The sequence below is a fragment of the Pantherophis guttatus genome, chromosome 3 (assembly GCF_059756535.1).
Source record: "Pantherophis guttatus breed Tessera chromosome 3, ASM5975653v1, whole genome shotgun sequence".
Classification (NCBI taxonomy): domain Eukaryota; kingdom Metazoa; phylum Chordata; class Lepidosauria; order Squamata; family Colubridae; genus Pantherophis; species Pantherophis guttatus.
This window is the reverse complement of record NC_142065.1, coordinates 47,526,033-47,549,340: the sequence shown is the minus strand read 5'-3', so window position 1 is coordinate 47,549,340 and position 23,308 is coordinate 47,526,033. Positions and strand designations below refer to the sequence as shown.

The window sequence follows — 23,308 nt, the reverse complement described above, 5'->3', positions numbered from 1 at the left end:
AATTTACCTCTGAGGGCAAGCTTCTTTGAAAAGAAAAATTCCACTGATATGTAAGAAATAATGCTAGGTATTCAGTTGGGAGGCTGATGCAGTCATTATTGTACTCTTTCAGTGAAACATAGATGGATTTCTTTTGTGTAGGGTTGTTGCCAAGCAGCAGCAAAATGTCTGCCATTCTAGTTCAACCCAGAATCCCAACTAAAGAATTGACCAATGTTGTAGTTCTTAGAATTGAGTACATCATTAGAGTTAGCTCAAGACTAACGTGTCAATTCAATCTATTGCATTCTGTCACTATCAATCAGAATGATTAGGTCTTTGATAATTTGAAATGCTCAGTGCCAAAATGCAAGCAAAATGAACCCCATGAACATTGAATGTGGCCTTAATTGGTATAAAATTACTTTAACATATACATATGACCGTACTGCTGAAATATGTTTCTTCTTCATAAAGTTCTCACACTCACTTAGAGTTATTTGGTAATTATAAAAAGAAAAAAAAGCAGACAAGAAAAGCAGCCTGCCTCAGCTGGGCTTTTTCTCCCTTTCTCAGTCCAACCTCTATAGGACCATTAATATCAACTAATGTATGGGAAGGAATCTTAGACTTTTTTAAAAAAAGCTTTTACAAAAGTTCATGCTGCTAGTAAACCACCTTGGGAAGGTTGTTGCCCTGAATTGTGAAAATAATAAATAATTTGTGGTGATGATTGTGATTGGAAACAGTTTATTTTTCTTTATAAATTAAGCATTACTTTATAGAGTTGCAGGTAAATCACTTGGAACTAAATCTTGGTTTAATAGAGAATGGAGTGGTAGAAGTCACTCTATCTCAGAGACTCCTCACACATAATTTGTAAGAGGAATATGCCAATTTGGCATCCCTATTTCAAGGTTCTTGCTGCATAACTCTTCTGGAAACATTGATGTGAAAATGGTCGGTTAAGGCAAAAAAAGTAAACTTTTTAAAAAGAAGGCAAAAAACCCCCACTGCACAGCTGGTTCTACATTGATCAGTAGTCCCACTTGGTAAAAGCAGCTTCATGTGCTCTGTCTAGAAAGTAATTAGCTAGGTTCACACTTTACATTACACTATAATGTATATAAGCATGCTGTGTGATTTTTAAACTCTGTTTTAGGGCTTCGTATGATGGACCCATGGATTTACTGTTTAACTCTCAGCATCCGGTTTGTAAAGTAAAAATTATTACAATGATATAGCATTTTTGTCAAAATGAAAAAAAGATTGCTGATCATAGAAACCTTTTACATACCAAAGCTATACAAATGTCAAATATTTAATAACATGAAAAAAATCTTGTTATGTTGCTGTCTTGAGTACTTCATTGCTTGGCTTGTTTTATTATCCACACAAGTGTCAAATTCTGCTTTAATCTTGTTAAGAAAAGTCTCAGCCTCAGCTACATCCTTTCCCTTTGTCTGGTACATTAGAAGACTTTGAGCTCTGCTCCCCCCCTCCCTTTCAGTGCAAGAAAAAGAAACATTAAAAAAGGCCTATTACAGGAAGACATTTTCCATGTGCCAGGCCAATTGTCCCCATTCCCATTGTTTGCTGTTCTGAGCAATTCTTCCCCCTCCCTTGCCTTTTGTGATAACTACCTGATACTATTAGAATAGGGAATGGACCTATTGCTGGAACAAGCCTTGAACAAGTATAACTGGCTGTATTTTTGTTCAGCAAACCATGTAATAAAAATACAATGAGCCTCCTTTCAAACACACACCTATTAAAGCAGCAAGCCCATTTTAAGAGTAAACTTCCAGTGGTACAAATGCTAAGCACAATAGAAATCTGACCCACTGGAGGATTGAAACTTTCCTTTTGTGTGCTCTTTTAAAATGAATACATTTTCAGCTCACCACCAGCTGATTGTTCTTGATTCCCCCATTGTCTGGATGACAATGCAGTCCCCTTACATGGCTACGTACCAGTGGGCGAGCAAGCAAGACTTGCAAACAAGAATATGGTTTTCTTTCCCCCTTGGCATAATAGGGTTATGCATTCAACAGGGTTTCTGAAGTAATAAGGACTGGGACGAAAGCACAAGCTTCTTTATGTTCAATTCATTTTCATCTCTGCTCATTGTATTTTTGCAGGACAGGGTGCCCTGAAGATCCTTTTTACGTTTCTCTCACGCTGACCTTCTGCAAACCCTTTGAGTTGTTCTGTAAAACGAATGGTATGATAACTTGAGGAAGGTGGCCTGAGGCTCTGCATGTACAATTTACTGCAGTGTGGAGCAGTCTGCCCTGCTAACATTTCTTGCATCTGGAAGAGAAAGGTGCATCTACTAAAGCTCATTTTTATTCCTGTTGCATGCAACATTGAGGTATCAAAGCAACGAATACAGGATGCTTGCAAATGTAGCTAGGACCCCTTGTTAACAGACCCCGGCCTTGACATATAAAACCATTGAAATCTCTGGTAATGATGCCTCTGGGCCAGAGGTAGGAGTAAATATTCAAGACAATGTGCTCAATTTAAACATTGGAATGTGGAGGTGTCCTACTTTAGACGAGAGAGCTCTATTTAAAGGGATCCTTTATTTAATCCAAATCAAATTAAAAATAAAGCAACCTTTAAAAAAAGAGGGCAGGAGTTATAAAGTTGTCCATCAGCAGTTAATGCCTAACAGGAAGAATATATAGGTGCACAAGTCTTTACCAATATGTTTTTATCATTTCAGTCAATTCCTGCAATTATATCTGAATATAGTTCCTTTTTCTCAGTGTCTTTGAGTTGATATTTGCCCTATCTGTTTAAATATCTCCGGGTATGATGAAAGAGTTTAACCTTTGTAAACTTGTATCAGTTATAGTCTCCTTGGTAATCTATTTTCTATTTTTTTAAAAAAATTATATTTTGCTTATAACGTGAAATATATTTAGCCAGGCATTTGATTTACTAGTTACTTCTAAATGCAATTTAAAATTCTATTCTAAAAAAAAAAATTCTAAATTGTTCTTTTTATTCTAATGAAAAAAACAACAACAGTAGGATGCAACTAAAGTTTCCATAGCTGGTTGAAAATGCATGACAAAGCATATACTCTGCCATACATATAAGGCCAATAAAAGATGATAATGCTCCTTGCTTTGGCTTTTCTCAACTTTTCACTTTCCGGATATATTGGATTACAGTAAAACTTTCATGAACCTCATTCTGTACAACCATAGCCTATGCTTTGGGAAGCACTGTGTTTTAAGGAAGCAATTCCATTCTGAATGACCGTAATGAACTAATGAATGTTACCACTGGTGACGAGGAGCAGTTATCAAGATACTAAATATGCTGTACTAGAAACATAAGTGTTATATGCACATAAACTTGATTCTTTCTCCTTTTGGAATTACATTGTAGTTAACAGGTTCTCTTGCTTAGCTTTATAAACCTATAAATGTTATATTTACTTAAGTAACATGTTTCTGTGAGTAATCAATCCTCATATAGTTTACTTTTATTGATACTTCACTTCAAAACATTGTATGCTGGAAGCAAAAAAAACAAAACAAAAGTCACACTGCAATAAATCCTATGGCAAGGATTTGAGATACCTTTCTCAAGTTTTTTCTTAAAAAAATAGCTAACAAGGCCATAACAGATTAACATGTTTCTTGAGTATATATAGAATATATTTTGTCACAAAATTTCTTATTTGTTCTCCTGCAGTAATTATGAAAATGAATGCTTAATCTCTCCTCCAGGGTTATCCGTCAATGAGATTGCCTAGATGCCTGATTCCTGCATTGTTGGGGGTTCTTCAGATGGATGTGTTGCATCTACTTCTTTTTAATAAAGAGGGGTGCATGTGGCATCTTCCCATACCTTTCTGTTCTTACACAACATCCTTGTTTCTACCATGATCATAAATAGACTACATTGCTTTTGTTCTTTAAACTTCTCTAATCATTTTTCCTTATATATTTATGTCCTATTATGCATGTGCAGGTTCAGCCCCTGTGTAACTTGAAGTAAACTCCATTGTACACAGAAAGATTTATATATGGGAAGTGTGCATATGGACATAGATAAAAACAAGCAAAATGCTTCACAGGAAATACTATAACTGCATATTCGGTGTTATTTAGTTGTGGAATCAACATGAAAGTCATATAGCAATTCCTTGTATTATTTGGCTGTTTGAATTTGGATATGCTGTCTAAATCTTCTGGATACCCATAAATTAAAGCAACGACACCCCCCCCCCCAAATCCTAGTTGGAAGTGCCCTTTTTTTGCATCAAGAAAATCCAGTATGCTTGTATCCTCCTAGCCATGTCTTCTGAGCACAAGGTAAAACAATAGGGACAAATAAAGACCAAGATTCTCTCCTTTGACAGTATCATGCCACAGGCAGAAAGACCTATATTGTTATCATCCAGAGAGAGAAAGAGAGCAAGAGAAAGCTAAAGGCTATAGTAATCAGCTGGCATGTCTTATTGGACGTATGTTTGGGGGGGGTGAATTACTGTCACTTATCTGTGTGCCTCCCTAACACATGGATGCCTTTTGTCTTCATAAGATGAATCTGTTTGGTCAATGGTGGACTGCAGCATGGATAGGGGCACACAGGACTGAAAATGGAAAAGCATAGGCTTCTAACCGGAATGGCTGCAGGAGCCAAAAAGCAAATGGCAAAGGAAACCCAATAGCCTGAAAAGCACAATGATTTGTTCATAGAAGGGCAGGGAACTGAGATAAAAAAGCCTGCTAAGATCAGAAACTCTGGCGTGCACAGTGCCTCATTGTTCAGCTGTCACACTTCCCTTTACTTTATTGCTTTTGTCCAACACCCTATTGTTCAACTTCCTTTTGTCCCCCATTCAGTGTGCTGGCTTTTCATTACCCAGCCAGCCCTGTTGTTTTCATTTCTTTTGTCTGAAGTTCCTGAGAGGAAGGTTTTATTTTCAGCAGTTTGATTAATTCACAGCTTGAGACAGGCTTTGTTTGTTATGTAATTACTGCCCTGTGCTTTTCCAGAACTCCAAGTGGCAATGATGGTGGCACTTGGCCAGTTATGATGGCTGCTTTTGCCCCCTAAACCTTTGTGCTTCTGCTGTTTTGTCTTTCTAGAACTAGAAAATTATTGTGTGGCTGCACAATAGTGCTTTGCTTCTGAGGGGTACAGAGCAAGATTTTCTTGCCTTGGTGCAGGAAAAATATTGCATGTCTGTTGCTCTGCATAAAATACCTATGGGGTATTTGACCTTGCACTTGATTTAATAAATGGCTGTTATGAAGAGGTGGCTTCTTATAAAGGATAAGTCTCTTTCCAGAACAAAGCCGAATCTGGAATTGAGGTATAAATGGGAAATCACATATTTGAGGCTTTCTAAATGCATCCCAAAAGTTAAGTGTCTGGATAGTATCCTATATAGGAACACAGATTACTTTGTTACAAACTTCGCTAATGGAAGGCTGTTTTATGTCCTTTGAAATTCTAATTATTATTTCAACCTGTGCAGCAAGTGTGGTGTGAGAGCTTGCATAGGTTACTGATGAATGTATTGGGCTAGAACTGGGGAAACCCAAATTTAAATGGACCTTCAGCCATGAAAGTTCATTGGATGATCCTGGGGCAGTCATTATTTCTGATCCCAAATTACTAATTTCTTGTGTTTTATAGAGAAGTTAAAGGAATCTGGAGGTAAGACAGAAGATAGATTTAATTAGTAAGCAGATGTATAATTTAACATATTCATGCTCTATGCAAATTGGAGTCCTGTTCTGTTGATGTCTAAAAAGATTCAATGGAAGTAACAGCCATCTGATTATTTCTGAGCCTGCCTGAAACCTTGTTATGGTTGGATTCACATTTGGAACACTGGTCTTTCTTTAAAGTGAGTGAAGTTTATGGCCCTTCTTTTCTTACACATTTTCATAATCTCTTTATTTTGTTTCCCTTGTCGTCCAGGATGTCCATGAGGAGCCTTGTCTCTCCTCAGCTGGAGCTTAATGGAGCTGGGAATATGGTGAACTGCAACGTTAAAACAGAAGAAAAGAACGAGAGCCACTACAAGTTGACTCAGGGGGAGGCTCCTTGCACATCACCTGTCTCCAACAGCCCCAGTAAATCACCCTTGCCACTGGGTGACTTTGTTGATCCCCTAATTCTCCCACAGGTGGGCCATCTTGTCTCAGGCACGTGTGTACATGAAGCATACCTTGTCACTCCCAAGGGACCCAGTCACTTTTAATTTAGGGAAGTGAAGCACTTTGAGGAGAAAAGGGGTGGGGGGTGAGAGAGAGAAAGAAAGAAAGAAAGAGAATGAGAGAGAGAAAGAGAGAAACCTCAGTGATCTCCTCAACTGTTAAATCAGCTCTCTAAGTCACCAGCCAGGTCTGCAGCTCCTTTGCTACACTCTAGAGGTTGTTTGGACAAACCCTGCTTGAAAGTAAGACTGAAGATAAGCATATCTGTTATCCTTCCCTTTTTAATTTCCTGCAGGGTGCTGGTGATTGACAGTGGCTCACTATCTTTCAGGAATCTGTACCTCCAGTGGACAAGGCATTAGATTCCAGGAACCCTGTGCTCGAGCCTGCCGTTAGCCACCAGGAAAAATTGGATTTCAATAAAAATCTAAGAGAAGGTAAGAAGGACATTCTACAGACATGATATTTCTCCCGCACAAGAGGTTTCCAGACCAAAAACCATACACATCCATTTACAGATTGTTTTCTTTTGGGCTTTTCTTCTTTTACTTGCTGGGAAGAGACATAATTGTGTAGTAGAGTACTTGCTTTGAGATCACGAGGCCCATGATATTCAGACTCTGGCAGTGTTGTGGAGCTGGGCTGGTGGGAGGGGTGAGAATGAAATGTCTTTTTTATTTATAAAGGCAATGACATCATCTGGCAACAATCATGGGTTTCCCTATTCCCTCTGAATTTAGCTGCAATCCTCATACTAAGAGAGGGGGAGCTGGGAGACATTCCCAAGAAGAATATATTGTTGTGAGCAATTCCTGTTATAATGCAAAGTATGTTGGGGGTGGCTTGATCTTGAATAGTCAATTAAGTCCTACTGAGATTCAAAAGGTCTGCTCCTGGTGCTGAAGAAAACTATTAAAACTGGACACAGTTTTTTGTACAATATCTTTTGCCAGATCTTTATACTGTCAGCTGTAAATTTAAAAGGACGGTTGTTTTTTGTTTTTTGCTTTAACCTAATACAGACATGTACACACTTCTGGGGTCAGCACAGTTCTTTGCATTTTGAAGTTTTCTTTTGTAGGTGAGGCTAAAAGGACTTCACAATGAGCAGTGACATTAAAAAAAATTAAAACTATTGCAACACTGGCCCATGATATCGCCAGTTAAAATCCTCCAATTGCAAAATTAAGCAATGTTGTACAAATAGGATGTATAGTGTTACATTAGGCAGAGAACTAGCCTGCCAAAAAGAAATGTAGTTCCTAATACACCTTTATAAATTTTTATTCTTGGAGTGGATTCTTGGTTGCTGCTTATGAAAATAGCTACATTGAAACGTGATAATTTTTAAATGATTATTTTTGCAAAATAGCTACCTTGAAAAATGTGTAATATTTTTAAATGATTATGTTTGCTCAATCCCATTAGATTAGAAGTAACTATAATGTTATAAATTAAATAACACTAGATTTACAGGAGTCAGGGGAATGTATGTGTCGTCCCAGTTTTTGCATTCAGAAGCTTAATTTAGTTAATCAGATGCTTAATTAAAGCCACCAATTTCCTTGATTATCTTGGTCGGTCCTTGTAGTATTATCCACCACCAGCCAACCTAGTCTTCATTTCTATTATTATGCATTATGATATTTTAAAAAAACTATTATATTTCTCAATTGCAAACCTACTTATTGGGGCTGTCATATTTTCTTACAACAGTGATGCCGACCATTGAGAAGTTACTTTCCAGTGAATGGAAAGAGAGACTTCTGGGGAAAAATCCTATGGAATCCAAAGAGGTAAAAGGTGAGCAAGAGGTTTAGCTCAATTGTGAATGTGTTAATGCCCAGAACAGAGAAAACTAACCCAATTAGAATTTAAAACCCTTCTTTTTTCTACTTTATTTAAGCCAAATTCAAAGCCAAGACATTTTTAAATTCATATCATCAGAATTCAGAGAATTCTGAATTTACTAAAGGATAAAAAACAGTTCAATCCAAGAAGTGGTTTCCCATTATTAGATTATGATATTATTATAATTTCCCCCAACTTTGTACTCTCCAGGCATATCCCTACATTCTGATCCAGCGTGCTAGTTAGAATTTAGGAGTTGTATTCTAAAGTATCTGCCAGGCACCAGGATGAGAAAGGCTGAACTAGTCACATAACCACATTGAGAATTCATCTTTTTAACAAATTGATACACAATTCTGTGCATCTTTGAGTACAATTATCTGTCAATAAAAACTAAAAAAATAAACTGGTTTGGATCCTGTAGATCTACAGCATCTTATATCTACACAAGCACCTCTTTCTTTACGCTCTCCAGGATCTGGATTTCCAAATGTAAAGTGCATGTTGCATGACTTTTTATGTCAGACCTAAGGCTTGGCAAAGCAGGTCTCCCCTGTTTTCCTTTGTTCTCAAAGGAAATCCCCTAGATTTTTTAATACTTGCAGGATACCCACTAAGAGGACAACCTTAATGTTTCAGAATGAAATTTCACTACTTCCCTCCCTCACTATTAATCTCTTCTCTATTTCTTTTGCTTGATCCAGGAACCCAAGAAAGCTTGGCAGAGAAAGAATTACAGCTGCTGGTCATGATTAACCAGCTGTCTATCCTGAGGGACCAGCTGCTGACAGCCCATTCAGAGCAGAAGAACATGGCCGCTATGTTGTTTGAGAAGCAGCAACAACAGATGGAGCTAGCCAGGCAACAGCAAGAACAGGTAGGTAATAAAACACTACTTTGTGGCTATATTTATCCTTCTTAGCCTTTGAGATTTGTCTTCAGAAGGTTTCCTGATTGGCACTTGAACTTCAAATTGTATAGAATATAATACAGCTAAATAAGTTAATAGGTCTATATCTAACTCAAATCAGCCTGAAAAAGCAAACGGTTTAGAAATAGAACAAATATTTATATCAGGGAAGAGTCCCTTGGGAGTTGGGCGGCATAGAAATGCAACGAAATAAATAAATAAATAAACAAACCTGTGGCCATTTTTGTGGGCCTTAGAATCTTCTCAGATAATATTGTTCATTTTTAGTAGTAAATGATAATTTTATGACATGATTTTTTCATAATATGAAACAGGAATTTTTCTAGTTTAATATTCCTGCTTTACTCAATTTCCCACCCCACAACTCCAAAAAATCAAGGGCTGAAAACTAATGTCCCACCTTCTCTGTAGCTCTTGAAGGCCACCCCCCCCCAATTAAATATAGCGTAGCCTCTAGCTGCAAAAGTTAAAGACATAAAAAATACCAATTGTGTATTGTAGTATGTCAATAAGCAACAGGCTGTAGAGCAGGGGTGGAATGCTACTGGTTCACTCCTGTTCAGGCGAACCGGTAGTGATAAAAACTATTGGTTCGGGCGAGCGCAGCACAGCTGTGATTGTTGGAACCTTTTTGTTACTTTTTAAAGCATTTTTTTATTACCGGTTCAGGTGAATAGGTAGTAAAAAATGCTTTAAAAAGTTAAAAAAAAAATAAAAAAAAGAATAAAAAAGGCTACACCCACCCAGTCACGCCCACCAAGCCACTCCCACAGAACTGGTAGCAAAAAAAAAAAAAAAAAAAGCATTTCACCACTGGTGTAGAGTCTACATAAATAGGATATTATAAAATCCTAAATATGCATATTCAGAGTGAAAGCTGCAGGGATATTCTGTAAATTGAACAAGTTTTTAATGCTCATAAAATGTTTTGCTGTCTTATTGTGCAGAAATAACAGAGAGGAATGGATAGGGCTGTTGCTCCAGTTACAACTTCTCTTAACAGATGAAAGCAAGCCATAATTTTAAATACATCCACAAAGCTTAAGGTTTAGGATGAGACTAATATTAGGATGCTGCCTGAGACATCAAACTTCCTTTAAAGTTATACACTGTTGATATTTTCAAGCCAAATTGTGATGTAACCTGCACAATGTTTTACTTCACTGCACTCCGATAACTTGTATGTCTGGGTACTAATAGGTCAAATATGTGCTTATTCACCTTCTTACAACTATTCAGTATGGTAATTTCATCACTGGAATTCTATGTAATAATGATGGAGAAATAGATGAGAAATCTAAATGGGAAATATGTTATTCCTTCACCAGTGTCTTGCTTTTCCAAACAACACTTGTTATCACTTGCATCCGTGCATTCAGGTTCTGCTTACATGAGCTGTTCTTGTTTTTGCCACATGAATTGTGGCTTTCCCTTTATTTTATAGAAGTGAACATTGTGCCCAAGTGGCCCTAAGGTATGTAGTTCAGTTAGTATGGATCTTGGTTCCACCTCATCTTTCCTACTTGTAGATTGCCAAGCAACAACAACAACTTATCCAGCAACAACACAAGATCAATTTGCTGCAGCAGCAGATCCAGGTACAATGTTATTCATTTTCTTTGGGGAATAGGACTAAAGCGTGGCTTAATTGAAGGCATTCACCTAAAAATTGGAAGACAAAAGATTTAGTGCCAAGACAAGAGTAATAGTGCCACATGCAGATTGTTTCCCCCTTAGATGTACAGAAATTAACATAGAAGCAATTGCTGTCTTGATAATGATGAATTAAATGTAGCTTTTCAAAATGTAAGAGGTTGAGATCCACAGTGCCTTACTGTGAAGCATGTGCCGGTGAAGTCATTAGGATTTAGTTCAGACTAAATGTGATTGGACTTGAAGCCTTGATATGGGAGTAAAGGGCCAATCCTGTCCTCCTTCAATTCATATTCCCACCCACCCCCCTTTCACTTTTAGCAAAGAAATACATACTAAGAATGTTTTTCAAGTTGATGAAAAACTTCAGTATTCCTTCCACTGCAGTATGAATAATACAAGTTTTGCATTTCCTTAAATATGTTTACATTAAGTACCTAACATTTGATACTGTAATATGGGTATGAAGTGAGAAAGTGATATACATCTCTGTTACTGACTCTAGTGGATATGAAAAATGGCTGTTTGGATAAGTAGCATTGTTACAATTTCATATGCTCTATATCTATTTCTGTGTCCACCACTTCCCTTACTCTTTTCAGCAGGTCAATATGCCCTATGTCATGATTCCAGCCTTTCCTCCCAACCACCACCCTCTTCCTGTCACTCCAGATTCTCAGATGGCACTTCCTATTCAGCCAATTCCGTGTAAGCCAGGTATGAAAAGGCCAAGAAAAGTGGAATTCTGATTAATATGATGGATTTCCCAAGGCTTTTATACAGTGGACTTGGGATGGGAAGAGAGAGCATTCACAATTAGTTGCAGCCATTGAAAACCATGAGACTACATGAATCTATGTTGAATCAATTCTATAATGTTTCAGTCAATAAAAATGGAGTCAGAATACTGTATTTAATGGTTAAAACTGATCCCCCCCTCAACACACAAACCTTACCTTTCAATATTGATAGGGCCTTTCCACGTATCTTGGAAATGAAAGATAGAGTGAAAAATACTACAAAATGGGCTTTTCTTCTAAGGTTTATTAACATGGATTTGTAAGAAAATCAAGGTAGACAATCTGCAAATGTAATAGCTGGAGTTTGGTTACATAATACAGAACCAGCATGATTGTTTCCAACAGCTTCGTCTCCTAAAGTATTGCCAAATGTTCAACCATGCAGGTTTTAACATCCCCCTTTCAGCAGTTCTCAAGGGTAAATAGAAGAATACTCTGTTCAGTGAAAAATACTCTGCCACTGTGTAGCAGGCATAAAAGAAACATCGGCTTGTGCTTTTCTCTACTGCTCCTTCTATAGGAGCATCCGTAACCCTATGGTAGAAGGGCTTCGGATTCTTTTGACATACTGTAAGCTCTTTGTGGCAATAGCACCATTCTCACTGGCCGAGTAGAAATAGAGTAGTATGGAGATCATGTTAAAGAAGAAATACACACGCCATTAAGTATGTGGCAACTTTATACTGAGAGGAAACAGGTCATGAAAAAGAAACTCAAGATAATCCTGGCTTGGCTCAATTGGGTATAAAAAGGGGCAGAAGGAACCTGTTGTAGGCTTTGTTGTGTGTTATTACTGTGTTTTCCCAAAAATAAGACCCTGTCTTATATTTTTTTGAACCATGAAATAAGCGCTTGGCCTTATTGCCATGCGCTCAAAAGCCCGATTGGACTTATTATCAGGGGATGTCTTATTTTGGGGGAAACACGGTATACAACAATAAAGTTCCACCTAGATTGAAGGGTGATGGGCAGAAATCAGTGGTCTTCCCTTTCATTAGTGTGTGTTAAAATCAATATAAAATAATATTTCTATTTTGTTATTATAACATGAAATAATGTACAGTAATGAATTTTGATACTGTCTTGTTATTTTTTCTTTTTGCCCATTATTCAATCGTGTCTAGTTCTCAGAAAACTGCCTGGACAAGTCCCGCAGTTTTCTTGGCAAGGTTTTTCAGAATTGGTTTGCCATTGCCTTCTTTCTAGGGTTGAGAGAAAGTGACTAGTCCAAGGTCAACCATCTGGCTTTATGCTTAAGGCAGACTAGAACTCACAACTTCCCAGTTTTCTAACCTGATACCTTAACCACTACACTAAATTTGATCTTACCCACTATACCATATGACATATAATATTATTGTACTGTTTTGTATTGTATTTCACTGCAAGATAGAATATAATTATAATAAAGCTGAGTTAAATTTGGTTATACCTGGTCTTACCGTAGTAGTTGCGTTTAGATCCCTTTTAATCTAATATTAAAAGTCAGCTATCACTAAATTAAATCCCTCTCATCTAATAGTCTTAATTCCATAGAACTAAGAACAATTCACTACTTTATTAAATTGATGATTGGTGCCCCCAAACCCGTTGCTGTAATGTACAAACAGGACATGTTTTTTACATGTTTGGGGACAGATGCACACATTTGGCCTCTTTACTTTATTCCAGGTTGAGTTTCATTGTACTTACAGCAGATTCCCTCTTGATTCACTGTTGACATAATAAGGATCTCAGTTTATGTTTAACATTGTACACAATCTCCAATTCTTCTGTTTCTTTACAATCTACAGTGGAATATCCTATGCAGCTGCTTCATAGCCCCTCTCCTTCAGCACTGAAGAGACCTGCAAGCTCAGGCCACCTACAGATCCAGGTAAAACCTCTTAATTGTCTTTTTCCTTAGGTCTCCAAATCTTGTAGAAAAATGTTTCTATCTTCCTTCTCTATTTTGTTTTCAGGAATCTTCACAGCCATTGAACTTAACAGCAAAGTCTAAAGGCTCTGAACCCCCCAATGCCTCCAGCACACCTAATTTAAAGATTAGCAGCAGTCAGTCCCTCAGTGGTGTTTCTCGAGAGTTGCAGACCAGCCCTCCCAGCCTTCCTTTGGGTAGGTCTGTTCCTCTGATTTAGAGTTGGAAAAGAAATGCATATTTGATTGACTTCTCGTTGTAAACTTGTTACGAAATACCTGTGCTTTATTAGCATACGCTCTTGATTTTTCTTTGGGGAAGAATTCTTGACATCCCTAGATTAGGAAGGGATGAATACGGCTTTCCTCAAGATTCCTTTTGGGATTTTATCTTGTGAATTCACCAGTGCTGAAGGAAGAAGAGAAACTGCCAATTCAGAGGAAGAAGCATGTACTGTGCATGTAAAATATTTTGTCCTCAACATCTCCAAATATGTCTGGGAAAACTTGGAGAATTTCTACAAATCAAGAGAGACAAATTTGATGTAGATCAACCAAGAATCTTTCATGTTGCAGGAGTGCTCATATATCCAAATCAAGATATCTAACGTGTTAGATCATCTTTTGGGATATCCATGATTTTGAAATATTTGCAATTTATAAAGTTCAAGGCTCCTAGATTTAATATGAAGTTAGCAGATACTTAGAGTACTCTAATCACTCCAAATGAGAACATAAGTTTATTGCACTCTTGAAGAGAAGCGTAAATCTAGTCTGAAGTTTAATGTGGTGCAGAATTTGTAGAGACATTGTAGCATATTTTCAGATGCATATTCTGCTGTTTCATGATAGCTGAAGGCACAAGATAACAAGCACAGCAATTTTGGTCATGCGGAAGAAGGAAAGTCATAATTCTTGAGCCCTCCAGGCTTTTATTAATTAGAATTGAAGTCTTTTTTGTGTTGAAAATCTCATGTCGTCTCCAGATGGAGTGCAGTCAATTACAAAAGTTTCAGGGCTGGAATTATTTTTCTTTCTATTTTCTAACAATGGACAACTGCCAGTAGCCACAGTAGTCTACATCACCTCTGACATTCAGGAAAAACCTCCTTGCAGATTTCACATGCCAGTAATGTAAGTAGAAGTTCACATAGGACTCATGTATCATCATCCTAGGAATTACAGGATTGCACCATAAATATTTCTTTTTCTGATGAGAAAAAAAAGTAATCACTGATTCTAAAAGAAAATTAACTTTAAGCTAGAGGAAAAAAATTGCTATAGTCAAGGCATGCTTATGGAAAATGCAGGATAGAGCTATTGTAACCAGGCTATAAAATTCTGGGTGATGGCAGCAAACTCAGTGATTTCCTGTAGCTCAGTGGTGTCAAAATGGTGGCCCACGGGCCGGATGCGTCACACGCAGGCCACGCCTATCCCAGCACCGCAAATGGGAAAAACATCATGAAATGTCACAATGTGACAGCAACGTGACTCTGCAAGTTTGACACCCGTGCTGTAGTAGCTTTTTGCTGCCATCTAGCGGTTGTCTGGATTTTTGCAGCCTTGATTTGGCAGCCCAAGTGTTATTTCTTTGTTTTAGTAGTTTTCTTTGCACTGGTGATCATCATGAAGATATTAAATATCAGTTGATCACCTGTTGTATTTTTTAAATATCAGGGTTCCTTGGAGAAGGAGATGCTATAACAAAAGCAATACAAGATGCTCAGCAACTTCTGCACAACCAAAGCAGAGCTATAGATGGTTCTCCAAATCATCCATACATTAAGGTAAGTGATATTGATTTTGTTAAAAAGAAAGAATACCTTCTTTGACACAAAGCTTTGAATGAAGATTAGAATTTTGAAGAACGAAAAATATCAAGAATCTAATGAAAGCGGTTCATCAATTTAAAAAAAAACTCTGGTATCTGGGTTTTTGAGAGCCATTGTCTGCGATATGAATAGTAATGAATGGACCTTCAAAAAAATTCAGTTCAGGATTTTCTAAAAAATGAGCTAATTGGACATGGTTTATATTAGGGTAGCATTTCAGACAATGTAATAATTGGATAAAATGTATAAGTTCCTAATTCTTATTCAACACATCCCTGACCAGGGGTGAAATCTAAAATTTGTTACTACCAGTTCTGTGGGCATGGCTTGATGGGGAGGGTAATGTGACTGGGTGGGCGTGGCCAACTTTTTTTTTTTTACTTTTAAAAGCATTTTTTTCTACAACCTTAAGAGGTTGCAGAAAAAAATGCTTTTAGAAGCCTCTGATGATCAGCCAACTCAGCTGGGATCGCCAGAGGCTTTTAAAGCCTTTTTTTTTTCTACAACCTCTTCAGCCGAAGAGGTTGTAGAAAAAATGCTTTTAAAAGTAAAAAGAACTCCATATTCTGACATTTTAAGTCTAAACTTAAAGTTCATAAAATACTTGTTCTATTACAATACTCCATAAAGCTATTCAAAAGTCATTTTATTCCTTAGACTTCTGTTTTAAGGTATTATTTACAAAAGCTTTCCAGAATGTTTGCTGAATTGTTCCTTTTTCATGTTGAAACATTTTTTTCTGTAATTATAAAATACCTTATTTCCAAGATTCTTTTTGTTCAGATAATGTTACCTGTAGTCTTTCTTTTATCATTCCCTGTCCAGAAGATTTGGACTATATAGGCCCTATTTTAGGAAATCATATAAGGCCATTTTCTTTTGATAATTTAATATATAGCAAAATTTATTTTAAAAATCTAGGTTTAAGGTGGTTAAGTCCTTCTATAAATACGTAATTGGTACAAGTAGTCCTCAACTTACCACAATTTAGCCCAATATTACAAAGTGAGACAGTTATTAAGTGAGTTTGCCCCATTTAATGATTTTTCTTGCCACAGTTGTTAAGTGAATCACTGCAGGTGTTAAGTTGGTAACAGTTGTAGAGTGAATCTGGCTTCCCCATTGACTTTGCTTATCAGAAGTGCTCAAAAGGTGATCACAGAATACAGGAAACAGAATACTTTTTAACTTGGGAATTATTTTATTAATGGTTAGAAAATAGAAGAAGAAATTTAGAATTCAGGAGGACATGAAAATAAAAATGAAATAAATGTGTAATTAAATAATGAATCTTGAATAATGAGGATAAGTAAACATTATGATTAATAGACCTGGACGATAATGGTTACAAATGTGATGGTTATATTATGTTTATAATGCTTGATATTAACTAATTATAGACAAAACCGAACACAGCGTTTAATTAAATAACAAAAAATGTTTAATAAGGATATGTGAAGATCATGGTGAATAGATTTTGAGAATAATGGTTATAGCTATTGTGTTTATAAGATTTATTATTTGTATTTAAAAGAGATTGTACCCAGTTAGTATACTGGGTACTGACACAGTGTACTGTGTTCTGTCAGTACAAAATACACTGCCATTGTGGATATGGAAATTTTATATATAACAAAGAAAATTGCATAATAAATAATAATAATAAAAAGGTGATCACATGACCCCAGTTGCCAAGTGGAATTTTGATCACATTACCATGGGGATGCAGCAGTGTTCATTCAGTATGGAAAACAGTCATAAGTCACTTTTTTGGTGCCATTATAACTTTGAACAGTCACTAATGAATGATTGTAATTCGAAGACTTCCTGTAGTAAGTTTTAATGTTGCTTACCTTGGTAAGATGCAGAAAACCCTGTATTTTCAGGATCATAGCAATTTGGATTCCTCACCTGGAAAAGAACAGATGGACGAGTCGTCTCTTCACAGACTGGATGAGTCTCTACTAACATGTGAAGGAGATGGTAATGACATTTTTTTCTTTTTCTCACAAATTTCACCAATGTTGAATTTTGAAGAGAAAATCTAAGCAAGATTCCTTTAATAAATGAAAACTGTAGTTGAGTAGCTGAGTTAGGATTTTTTTAATGGTGCCAAAACCTCACGACTGGTCTAAATTTGATAGGTAATCAGCTTTTGTATACAGCAGACGTGACAACTCTACTATGTATGACCCCCATTTGCAATTTCCAGAATTCACAAACTCCCACAAGTCTGGTCAGTTTAATGAACTGTTTTTTGGTCCTTTCTTGGCAGGCTCACGACATTTCCCCGAATCCAGAAACAACAATCACATAAAGCGCCCCATGAATGCTTTTATGGTGTGGGCCAAGGATGAAAGACGTAAAATTTTGCAAGCTTTCCCAGACATGCACAATTCAAGCATCAGTAAGATTCTAGGTAAATGTGTAAATGTGTAAATTGGTTCTTTTTTCTAATGTCTTTTAATACTTCTGTGAAACATATTGCCCCTTGTAATTACTGGCAATTTCCAAAAGTTTAATAGTGGGTGGTGTGCTTCAGTAGAGGGACCAAGCACAGTTCTCTTGCTTTGTCTATCATGATAGCCTGATTCTTCAGATTCTATACCTGGAAAACAGATGTTGAATGTAGGTTTTAAAAAAAATTAAGCTCACAACAAAGAGGAAGCCAAGACTAACCTTTTCTCAGGGTGCTATTTATACAGTTGTGGTTGTGGACCTTTTTTTAATGATATGAACCTCAGACTAAAGAGAAAGCTAGACAAGGTCTTAGTCACAAAGTTAAATTCATTGCTTGCCCCAAAATTCAAATAGCAACTTAAACAGAGCTCCTTTGCTCAGTAGGGAGGCCTTTTTTCCCTACCAGAATGAGCTGCAAACCTATTTTGTATCTTGTTGTTTAGAGTTTTTGTTAGTCATTAGGGGAAAAGGTGAAAAAGCTTCCTGTCTAGGAATGGGATGTCAAGCTTAGATTCTTTGCTCTGGGCTAGTAGGAAGTTCTTTATTAATATCAGTTCAAGGATTTAGTGTATGAGAACCTGGAATTTACAAGAATTTTTTAAATAGAGAATAGTCTTTCCTCTAATCACTATGCCTAGATTATGCCTGAGTTCTGAAATGCACAATTTTGCAACAGGGGTTATTATTTACTTCAGGGTTTGGTCATAACTAGAGGTGTAAATTTGATAGAATCTGCAAACATACCTCATAATTTTCCCTAAACTTCAGAATTATCTTCAGAATTTATGATAACTAGGAAGAAAGGATGATTAGTTGCAAAATAGGCCCATGTGATAAAGACATAAGATGTATCTAAGGCCACAAAGAAGATGGAAATTAAATGAAAGAATAGTTAAATTCAGAGATCATACTAAACCAAACTTTGTTGAATGTGCCAAAATGGGCCTGTTTACAAATAACATTAAATATCCTTTGGAATTGTAACTATTCAGTCAACTAAACATCACTTAATTTCAATTTGGTTCTGTACATTCTGTAATAAAGTATGGTTAGGCAGGGCTTTTATGTAGTGACCAAAGCAATTCAAGTTACTTTATGAGTGATTGCCTTGTAGTTACTATGCACAGAAAATCCGGTAATGTGGTAGTTTTCCCCTTAGCAACCTTATCAAGTACAGTCCAAAACAGCAGCAGCAACAGCAACAATTAAATAACTTGTCAAATATGTTACGGTATTTGCTCCACAAATATATGATCATGTTTTGCAAGCAAATGAAATGTATCAGGTTTTACAACCATGGTACCTGTAGACTGGTTTCAGAAGGCACTACTGTTATTGTTGCTATTATTTATCAAATTTAGAACTGCCCATCTCTCTCATAGAGGGACTCTAGGCAGTATACAAGTAAAATATTAAAACATAAAAGCTGTATATAAAATTTAAATAAGAGACAAGATAGTTAAAATTCAACATTAAAAGTTAATTAAAAGGCAGAAGGAGAGCCTTCAGGGTACTACCAGCCCCATGGCTGCATGTTCTCCCATGACCCCAAGTGAGACAGCAGAACCATTTTCGAAAGACCAGGAGAATGGGGACCTACCTCACCTTTGGGGGGAGGAATGTTCCATAGGGTGGGAGCAATGATTATTATTGATCATTGGTAATATCAACATCGTCAGATCACATAGCCTGACTCAGAGCAGGCTAATAAGCTGTTTTGGGCAAGAAATGATCTACATATCTACATATTTATGGTTGAATAGTCAATAAAGAAGGGAATACATCCTTGTTCATGCATAAAATAAGCTCTACTAAATAATATTCCCAACAGAAGAATGAATTCAAATCCTATCTCACAGGGCAATATTATTGTATGTACTGCTGTTGCATGAAACAGTAATATGTTATCAGATTGATCAAGGGGAATAATATTCAGAGATGTCAGTTGTAATAAACACAAGTCTCTGAAGAAATTGATTTTGAGAACAAATCAGAACTTTGGAATAAAATATGCTTTGAAAAGTATTTCAGTAAGTATATTTTGAAAAGTTAATTCAGACCAGGCTACATTTGGAATTTTGAGAGCATGTTGCAGGAACACTCACAAAAAGGTGGGACCAAAGAGATCCTCCCAAAAAATTTCTGTCATGGGGGACACAGCTAATATGAGATTTACCAGAAGAAAAGTGACTTCCCAAAATTACTTCCAGAATCACTACCAGCTAACTCATTTTGGTTTTTTTTAGGCAAGTAGTCACATTTCCAAGTAATATGCTAGCATTGAGCTAGTTAGCATTTTTTATTTTCTAGAAGATTGGGCCCTGGAATACTCATGAAAAAAAAAAAAAAAATTAGGGCCTGACATAGTGTTTTGCAGCATGGCAGCTTCTATTTGATCAACTGGATTTTTTTTTTTAAAAAAAATCAAATTTTAAAAACAAAATCAGGATGGCAAATATTGCTTTTAAAGTATGATGGATTAAAACAATATGAAGTAAAACATGTTTAACCTAGCTGCATCATAAACCGAAGATAGTCAACAGTTCTTCTCAATGCTGCTCCTCAATTTTCAGCAGGAAAAGAACAAAGACACAATGCGGTACTTTACAAGGTGTTCAGAAGCAAGTTTCAATCATTCAGTGGGGCTTTCTCCCTAGTTTTAGAAAGTCTGGGTGATACCAGCCTCCTTGCTTTTTTATATTTTTCTATGCTCCCTGTGTGACCCAGGTAGAAAATGATAATTTAATACTTATTACAGCTTTACATTCTGCCATTGCTAAATAAAAATAATCTTTCCTTGTGGTAGGGGTTTGTCACTCAGAGTTCCTCTTCTTACCACATGAGCTAATATTTAACTGTAGTCCCTGAGAGTCAGCATAGACTGGTTAGTTATTTAGAGAGATTGGTGTGGTTTCTGAAGAACATATCCATGCTACTAGGAATGGACTTGTAATGTTTCAGTAGAGGTTTGTGGGTTACACTCTGCGTCCTTAATTAGAACTCGGGTATTGAGGTTAAAATAAACTTTCAGATACTACAATATTGGGATCTGATCTGGTGCTTCCTATGCACCTCATCAGCTTAAACCATTGAAAAGTTTTAAGTATTACAATAACCACAGTGATGGATTCACAGTTAGAAGCTTAAACATTTCTTTCTGTAGGGGAATGTATTTTGAGTAGTAGGAAATTGTGTCCCAATAGCAAATGTCTTGGTGGTTTTATCTGTTTCTCAGGCACAATTAGATGATGTATGAATTTGTTTTGCGTTTGTATTTCTAATATATAATGAATAATAACATTGTTGTACTCAGAAGATAAAGCAAAATAAGATGATAGAATGTACTGAGCCAGTAAGTACAGGTAGTCCTCGACTTACAATTATAATTGACCTCAGAATTATGGATGTAAGTGGTGCCAGTTATTAAGCAAGTCATCCTATGACCAACTTTTTAAAATGACTTTTTGTAGTGATCATTAGCAAATGCCATGGTCCTTAAGTGAAGCCATTGTTTAGAATGGATGTTTTTTGCCAGAAACCGGAAGTACTGTATTTTTCGGAGTATAAAACGCACTTTTCCCCCCTCCTAAAAGAGGGTGGAAATGTTGGTGCATCTTATATACCAAATACAGCCATTTTTGGCCTCCCGAAGCCCCGCCCCGCCCGTCCCAAACGGGCCCATTTTTCGCAAAAACAGTGAGCAGAGGGTTTGGGAGGCCTGCATAGTGCTCTTGGGGGCTGGGGAGGGCAAAAACCTTTTTTTTCTCACTTATCTCTTTGAAATCTTGGTGTGTCTTACACACCGGTGCATCTTATAGTCCGAAAAATACAGTAAATACCAGTTTCTAGCAAAAAACATAAAAGGTCATGTGACCACACGATAGTACAAATAGCTGGAAATGGATTGCTGAGTGCCCCCCCAAGTGCAATCACATGACCATGGGGGGAGGTGAGCTCGGGAACCTCATATCCAGTTGCAAGTATATTTTTTGTCCATTGTAACTTCAAACAGTCACTAATTGGGGATATCCTCCCTTCCCCCCCTCTCTAATTTTAATTAGCAAGGCAAATTTTGTTTTTAAGCTCAGTATTATTTGAATTATGTTGACTCTAAAATATGATAAAGTAATTTTACCAGCCATGCTAATGCTTACCTTTTCCTATCCAAAATCCTAGGATTTTCTTTGATCTAGAAAATTTGTTTAGGCGTAACTTTTTCTCAAGTTCCATCAATTATAGACTTCTTATTCCCCACATTAACTGCTTGGGTGAAACCTTCCTCATCTCTCCAGCCTCAATTCTTCACAAACTCTCTGGTGGACATGACAGTAAAGGTCACACAACCCAGGGAATTCCTGTCACACAGAAGGCCAGCCTATTTTAGCTGTTCCACCTGTTCCTCATACCTTGGGCTTGAAAGAATTCAAAGAGCCCTGTAGGAAGGTGACAGAAAAGGTCAGCAGGACAGAAGAAGTTTAGTTAGAAATAGGTGGTGGCCATGGCTTTGGAGCTTCCCATTTATAAGAGAGAAGCACTAAGGGAAAGAGCTGTATTTCCCTGCCTTTTACTTTCCCATTTACCGGTACCTCATGTCATATAAATTGGCATAAGTCAGTTAATACAATATTTGAGAAATGTGAAAGGTCTCATTAAATAAATGGATTCTCTTGCAGTTTGACAATAGTGCATCTTCACAAATGACACTTTTTCCACATGATGTACTAATAAGATTCCTTTATGTTGATATACAGTTAAATGCTGATTAAATAATTATGTGCACGGGTTAATATGCCTGTGCTTCAGGGGCTAAGCAAGAATTTCACCTTCTCTTATGGCCTTCTGGAGAATAGTTAGAATCTGGCTTTTCTAGAAGGCCATAGATAATCTATATCTAGAGCTGTGTTTTTAAAAACTTGGCAACTTTAAGATGGGTGGACTTCAACATCATGCTTCATGCTGGCTGAGCAATTCTAGGAGTTGAAATCCACCCATTTTAAAGTTGCCAACTTTTGAGACACACTGAGCTAGAGGAAAATTTGTGCCATTATTTTTTGTTCTTCTTTACAGTTTATTTTTTACTGCATTATTTTTGGTTTGTTTTTGGTTTTAATTTTGCACACCATCTAGGTGAAGTGGTTCACAAATCTAAAAAATTAATTCTATTCCTAAATAAACAGGACTCATCTGGATGCATCTGTGATCCTTGCCTCTGTTTCCATGAATTACGCTTCGTGAGAAAACTACTCTGCCTTCTGAAGAAAAAGAAGGGGGGAAAACTGACATTTTGTTTTGAGATATGTTTTCATTTTGAAACTGAGTAATGCCCAGCTTAGTTTTTGTCAAATTGAGGTAGTCCTCGACTTACAACCATTCATTTAGTGACCGTCTGAAGTTGCAACAGCACTGGGAAAAAAAGTGACGTATGACTGTTTTTCCACACTTAAGACCGTTGTAGCATCCTCATGGTCATGTGATCAAAACTGAGATGCTTGGCAACTGGCATGTATTTATGATGGTTGCAGTGTCCAGGGGTCATATGATCACCTTTTGTAACCTTCTGACAAGCAAAGTCAATGGGGAAGCCAGATTCATTTAACAACTGTGTTACTAACTTAACAACTGCAATGATTCTCCTAACAACTGTGGCAAGAAAGATAGTAAAATGAGGCAAAACGCACTTAAAAACTA

General features: G+C 36.8%; 1 protein-coding gene across 8 annotated transcripts in view; it reads left to right on the top strand.

The window, feature by feature from the left end:
* SOX13 (SRY-box transcription factor 13) overlaps positions 1-23,308 on the top strand; it is a 62,249-nt gene that overhangs the window by 33,613 nt on the left and 5,328 nt on the right. For 5 of the 8 annotated variants that reach the window (XM_034414503.3, XM_034414502.3, XM_034414501.3 and 2 more), the window contains exons 2-12: positions 5,938-6,145; positions 6,508-6,613; positions 7,893-7,979; positions 8,732-8,904; positions 10,488-10,556; positions 11,214-11,328; positions 13,205-13,287; positions 13,373-13,523; positions 15,006-15,115; positions 17,047-17,143; positions 17,436-17,579. In XM_034414503.3, the coding sequence (XP_034270394.3) occupies positions 5,939-6,145; positions 6,508-6,613; positions 7,893-7,979; positions 8,732-8,904; positions 10,488-10,556; positions 11,214-11,328; positions 13,205-13,287; positions 13,373-13,523; positions 15,006-15,115; positions 17,047-17,143; positions 17,436-17,579 (1,342 nt within the window). In that variant the 5' untranslated portion in view covers position 5,938. The remainder of the gene's footprint in view (positions 1-5,937; positions 6,146-6,507; positions 6,614-7,892; positions 7,980-8,731; positions 8,905-10,487; positions 10,557-11,213; positions 11,329-13,204; positions 13,288-13,372; positions 13,524-15,005; positions 15,116-17,046; positions 17,144-17,435; positions 17,580-23,308) is intronic. The other 3 variants (XM_087889486.1, XM_034414500.3, XM_087889487.1) reach the window with 1 other exon arrangement.